The sequence below is a fragment of the Blennius ocellaris genome, assembly GCF_963422515.1.
Source record: "Blennius ocellaris genome assembly, chromosome: 17".
In the NCBI taxonomy this organism is placed as follows: domain Eukaryota; kingdom Metazoa; phylum Chordata; class Actinopteri; order Blenniiformes; family Blenniidae; genus Blennius; species Blennius ocellaris.
Window position 1 is genome coordinate 325,062 of NC_137666.1, and position 6,894 is coordinate 331,955.

Sequence of the window (6,894 nt, forward strand, 5' to 3'; positions counted from 1 at the left end):
GATTCTTTGAAAGAGAGATCCAAGGGTAGATATTGATTCTGCCGAGATCCGTTTCAGATCCAGATAATAAATGTTTTGTTTGGAGTTTTTAACAATTTGTTGGTTTGGAGGTTTTTGACATTTTGTTTGACGTCGTCAGTCTAAATAATCATCATTATAGTGGAAACGGACGATTCCAGCAGCTGGAGGTCCGGTAGTTTCCTCGGCAGACGATATGTTGTTATCAACATCTGATCAGTTCCCCCGCAGTGGCTAATGCTAATGCTAATGCTATTGCTAACCGTGTTGTGTTGACAGTTCAGCGTTTAAGAGTCCAGGTCCCGACAGCTCCGTGTCTTTTACTGCAGCGAGGTCCTTCAGCAGGAACGTCAACGAGCAGCAGGAGTCCACCTGTGAGTGCAACTACACAACTACACTACTACACCACTACACAACTACACTACTACCCTACACCACTACAACTACACCACTACACAACTACACTACTACACAACTACCGTACAGCTCTACAACTACACTACAACTACACTACTACACTACAACTACACTACTACCCTACAGCACTACAACTACACCACTACTACTACACAACTACAACTACACTACTACCCTACAGCACTACAACTACACCACTACTACTACACAACTACACCACTACTACTACACAACTACAACTACACTACTACAACTACACCACTACTACTACACAGCTACACCACTACTACTACACAACTACACCACTACTACTACACAACTACACTACTACACAACTACCGTACAGCTCTACAACTACACTACAACTACACTACTACACTACAACTACACTACTACACAACAGCTCTACAACTACACTACTACCCTACAGCACTACAACTACACCACTACTACTACACAACTACACCACTACTACTACACAACTACAACTACACTACTACCCTACAGCACTACAACTACACCACTACTACTACACAACTACACCACTACTACTACACAACTACAACTACACCACTACTACTACACTACTACACAGCTACACCACTACTACTACACAACTACACCACTACTACTACACAACTACACTACTACAACTACACCACTACTACTACACAACTACAACTACACTACTACAACTACACCACTACTACTACACAACTACACTACTACAACTACACCACTACAACTACACCACTACTACTACACAACTACAACTATACAACTACACCACTACAACTACACCACTACTACTATACAACTACACTACAACTACACCACTACACGACTACCGTACAGCTCTACAACTACACTACTACACAACTACACTACTACACGACAACAGCTGTACAACTACACAAGTACACTACTACACTACAACTACATTAATACACTACTACACAACTACCCTACAGCTCTACAACTACTAAACTACACTACAGCTCTACAACTACATAATGTATCTACAAGTATACAAACAGCTCTTCAACTACACAAGTACTTTGGAGTGTCTGAAACTTACCGTTAAAAAACCCATGAAAACATAGATTAAAAACATGAACTTGTGTGTGTGTGCGTGTACGTGTGTGTGTGTGTGTGTGTGTGTGTGTGTACGTGTGTGTGTACGTGTGTGTGTGTGTGTGTGTGTGTGTGTGTGTGTGTGTGTGTGTGTGTGTGTGTGTGCGTGTACGTGTGTGTGTGTGTGTGTGTGTGTGTGTGTGTGTGTGTGTACGTGTGTGTGTGTGTGTGTGTGTGTGTGCGTGTGTGTGTGTGCGTGTACGTGTGTGTGTGCCTCCAGTGGACAGTTTAGGGATCAACGAGGAGCTGAAGAACAAACTCCAGGACGTCCTGCTCCCAGAGAGGCTGCTGACTCTGGGACACATGCTGGGCAAAGGTGAGACAGTCTTATCGACTCCACCTGCTGTTGTCATGACGACGGCGTGGGGACGTGACATCACAGAGCATCAACTCTGTGACGCTAACGCTGCCTGTCTCAGCGTATACGGAGACGGGCTCACACCTGTGTGGGGGGGACTCACCTGTGGGGGGGGGGACTCACCTGTGGGGGGGGACTCACCTGTGGGGGGGGGACTCACCTGTGTGGGTGTGTCCCTGTGTACAAAACACCAGGAAGTGCTGAGTCAGCGTTTGACCGTCGGGAGGTTCAGGCTGCTTCAACATGAAACAACCTGTCAGACGGTGCTGAGGGCTTCAGGACGTTTGTACCGAACAACAAACCGTGTGTGTGTGTGTGTGTCTCTGTGTGTGTGTGTGTGTGTGTGTGTGTGTGTGTGTGTGTGTGTGTGTGTGTGTGTGTGTGTGTGTGTGTGTGTGTGTGTGTGTGTGTGTGTGTGTGTGCGCGCGCGTGTGTGCGCAGGTGAGTTTGGCTCGGTGCGAGAAGCTCTGCTGAAGACAGACGACTCCTCCATCCAGAAGGTGGCCGTCAAAGTTCTGAAATGTGAGTCTTCTTCTGCTTCTTCTTCTTCTTCTTCCTCCTCCTCCTCCTCCTCCTCCTCCTTCTTCTTCTCTGGTTAATAGAGCATCAGTCTAACAGTGTCTTGGTCCTCCAGCTGACATCACTTCCTCAGGAGACATAGAGCAGTGTCTGAAGGAGGCGGCGTACATGAAGGACTTCCACCATCCCAACGTGATCCAGCTCATCGGTAACACACACACACACACACACACACACACACACACACACACACAGTGATTGACAGGCCGTCCCGTCCACCAGGAGTGAGTCTCCACCGCCGTCCCGGCCAGCGTCTGCCAGTGCCGATGGTGGTTCTGCCCTTCATGAAGCACGGAGACCTGCACACCTTCCTGCTGCTGTCCAGGCTGGGCGAGCAGCCCTTCGTAAGGACCGCCCGCCACGCCGCCCGCCATGCCGCCGCACGCACTCACACGCATCCTAAACCTGTCGACGTGTCCCTGTCTCTGTCCCAGGAGCTGAACCTGCACACGCTGCTGCGCTTCATGCTGGACGTGTCCCGGGGGATGGACTACCTGAGCAGCAGGAGCATCATCCACCGGGACCTGGCGGCCAGGAACTGCATGTGTGTGTGTGTGTGTGTATACCTGTGTGTGTGTGTAACAGTTTGTGTATACCTGTGTGTGTGTGTGTGTGTGTGTGTGTGTGTGTGTGTGTGTGTGTGTGTGTGTGTGTGTGTGTAATAGTTTGTGTATACCTGTGTGTGTGTGTAACAGTTTGTGTATACCTGTGTGTGTGTATACCTGTGTGTGTAACAGTTTGTGTATACGTGTGTGTGTGTGTATATACCTGTGTGTGTGTAACAGTTTGTGTATACCTGTGTGTGTGTATACCTGTGTGTGTAACAGTTTGTGTATACCTGTGTGTGTGTATACCTGTGTGTGTAACAGTTTGTGTATACCTATGTGTTGCAGGTGTGATGAGAACATGACAGTGTGTGTGTAACAGTTTGTGTATACCTGTGTGTGTGTATACCTGTGTGTGTAACAGTTTGTGTATACCTGTGTGTGTGTATACCTGTGTGTGTAACAGTTTGTGTATACCTGTGTGTTGCAGGCGTGATGAGAACATGACAGTGTGTGTGTAACAGTTTGTGTATACTTGTGTGTGTGTGTGTGTGTATACCTGTGTGTGTAACAGTTTGTGTATACCTGTGTGTGTGTGTGTGTGTTGCAGGCTGGATGAGAACATGACAGTGTGTGTAGCCGACTTCGGTCTTTCCAAGAAGATCTACAGTGGAGATTATTACCGACAAGGATCCGTCTCCAAACTCCCGGTGAAGTGGATCGCCCTGGAGAGTCTGGCTGACAACGTGTACACCACCCAGAGCGACGTGGTACACACACACACACACACACACACACACACACACACACACACACACACACACACACACACACACACACACTCAGGAGAAAAAGTAATTGATTTCACATATGTCTATATTTATATATATATATATATGTGTGTGTGTGTATATATGTATGTATGTATATGCATATATATAGACATACATACATACATACATATATGTGTATATATGTACATATGTATGTATATATATGTGTGTGTGTGTGTGTGTGTGTATACATATAAATGTATATATATGTTTGTATTTGTATATATGTATGTATGTGTATGTATATATATACACATATATATACACACACATATATGTGTGTGTGTGTGTGTGTGTATATACATATATATATATACATGTGTATATATGTATATATAATGTGTGTTCCAGTGGGCGTTCGGCGTCACCATGTGGGAGATCATGACTCGCGGCCAGACGCCGTATCCCGGCGTGGAAAACTCTGAAATCTACGAGTTTCTGATCAAAGGCGAGCGGCTGAAGAAGCCTCCGGACTGCAGGGACGACATGTGAGTAAAGCGCCGGCGCCCCCCAGCTGGTGAGGAGGGGAACCCTCACCCCCCCCCCCCTGCTGTGTTGCAGATATGAGATCATGCACAGCTGCTGGAGTCCCGTCCCGAAGTGCCGCCCCAGCTTCCAGCTCCTGGTCGGCCAGCTGGAGGCGCTGTGGCTCAGCGTGTCGCCGGCGCCTCTCGCCAAGCAGCCGCTGCTCTACGTCAACCTGGAGGGCGAGGAGGCGGAGCCCAGCCTGGGAGCCGGGGGAGGGGCGGGGGCCTGGGCCCCGGGGCCGCAGGAGGCGCAGCGGGACGAGGAGGCTGCGGCGGCGAGCTGGAGCGTCCCGTGGCAGCGGCGTGCGGACGAGGAGGAGAAGGACTGGCTGATGATGGCGTCCGGCGCCGCGCTCGCCATCGGCGGCGACTACAGGTACATCATCGGCCCGTGCGGCGCGGCGGAGGAGGACGGGGAGGGAGCGGAGGGGCGCAGGGGAGGAGGAGGAGACCTGGCGAGGGACGAGGAGGACGTCATCAACGTCTGAGGCGAATCGACCAATCGCAGGGCTTCCTGTGGGTGGCTCCTCCTACGAGGCGGAGCCGCCGCATGTGGGCGGAGTCAGACTGGCAGTTTGAGTCAGCGGTGTGGTGGGAACACTCGTCACCTGCAGGGGGCGCCATCCACGCCTCCTCACTAAAAACTACTTCAGCTCGTTAACTATTTTTGAATAACGAGCCCTGTGGACTGGAGGGGCGATTACTATTGGTTGCCATAGCAACTCGCTAACTCACCGGTGATTAACCGACTAACCGCCGTACGGACTCTTGGAAGCGGTACGAGGCGACGGTCGCTGGGCCAGTGACTGGAATGGAGCGCACCTATTGGCCGCCCGAGCTGTGATGTCATTCCTGAGCGACAGGTGTCTGTGACTCCCCCTCCTCTGTGGGCGGAGCCTCAAAGCAGGAAGTGTTTTACTGCTCTTCATTTCATTTTGGTTCCAGATGTTGGATCTTGTCCAGGTTTTTTGTGGTTTTTGCCTCATCGGGATGCCGACACTTTTAACTCTGCTGTAGTTACCATGGAAACCACATCCACTTGTCCATTCCGGTCTCGACACTGGTCCGGGGGGCGCCTCGAAACCTTCAGGTGCTGCTCAAATATTTATTCTTCTTCACCTCGTCAGGATTCATCCGTTCATCTGGTCATGTGATCAGCTGCTCCTCAGCTCGCGGGGCCTCGAGTGGTGAGAGGAGCCCAGCAGGGGGCGCTGGTCCTGGGGGGGTCCAACTCTTTCATTCCAGCCCGGGGGCCCCTAGTTTTTTAGTTTAACTAAAAATATTAACAGCTTTTTACTATAATGAATTTGAGATTTTAATAGAGGCCCCTGGGGGTGTTCAGGCGATGCTGCTGTAACTCCGTAACCATGACAACGTCTGTTTAGGTTGTTTGTGGGGGTTTTTCCCCCCCCCCCCACTGAATTAACAAGGTAGTTTATGACATCACGGCGTTCCAGGACTGAAAACTAACGACTGCCTGTTGTAACGAATCACCTGGAAGTTTAAATAAAGGTTGTTTTGTTTTTTTCTGCTGTAACTGAAAACACTCAGAAGTGAAGAAAAAAAAAACTGAGTCACAGAAAAAGTTATTAAAAGTGAAATTTTATTTGTGGGAAAATATGTTTTGTGCACTATGGGACACCCTGAGGAGTCACACACACACACACACACACACACCTGTTGACCAGGTGAGCTTACCTGGAGCAGGTGGTATGCGGTGACGGGGGGCTTTGTCAGTCCTGATGCCCCGTCACCATGGCAACCACCTCACAGCGAAGTGAATGAAGAAGTGACAGGAAGGGGCACAAGGTGACGTTGAGTCACTTCCTGCTGAGCGATCGGCCAATGAGACGCCTCTGGTTTCCAGGCGGAGCTTCGTCGTTTGAAGCACGAAGGGTTAATTCTATATAATCCATGTTATGCAACTTGACAAACTGACCCGTTGGGCTCCGATCAGTCGTCCTTACCGACGCGTGGCGGTCAGGAACTGCAGGTGAGTGGAGGTGAAGGCTGGTCTCACCTGGACAGGTGAGCTTCACGGGGCGGAGGCGGAGCCACAAGGGATTTTCCACCCATTTACATAAATTCCACCTTTTAGCTGTATTTCAACGTAAACAAACTTTTTTTGAGCTTTTTTCAATATTCTACATAGAAATTGGGTAACTTGATTTTCGCAGGTGTAGAATTCCATAGTTGACAATAATCTGATCCACTGAGATGAGTGACATTGTCGATCCCTCTGCTTTATGGACTTTATAGCGTCATGGAATGAAAGGAAGTCATTTTAAATTAAATTAAATTAATGCCCCAGTGTTTAATGTGAGTCAAAGGTCAGTTTTTATTCACCTTCACTTAATTTTCATTGTTCACAATAAAGTAATTTTCAAACACGCGGTGCAGTGTGCAAATTAAACTAGCCAAGAAACATATAGGCTAATAATGCTAAATTAGCTGTGTTGTTTGTAGCATTAGCTAAGCTGTCT

General features: G+C 48.8%; 1 protein-coding gene across 1 annotated transcript in view; it reads left to right on the top strand.

Moving 5' to 3' along the window:
• Positions 1-4,899, top strand: part of tyro3 (TYRO3 protein tyrosine kinase) — a gene marked incomplete at its 3' end in the record, with an annotated part of 16,039 nt that extends 11,140 nt beyond the window's left edge. Inside the window, 8 exon segments of the mRNA XM_080512558.1 lie at positions 298-392; positions 1,790-1,885; positions 2,369-2,449; positions 2,562-2,654; positions 2,768-3,050; positions 3,662-3,821; positions 4,236-4,372; positions 4,446-4,899. Of these exon segments, the coding sequence (XP_080368684.1) occupies positions 298-392; positions 1,790-1,885; positions 2,369-2,449; positions 2,562-2,654; positions 2,768-3,050; positions 3,662-3,821; positions 4,236-4,372; positions 4,446-4,899 (1,399 nt within the window).
• Between the last annotated feature and the right edge of the window lie 1,995 nt (positions 4,900-6,894).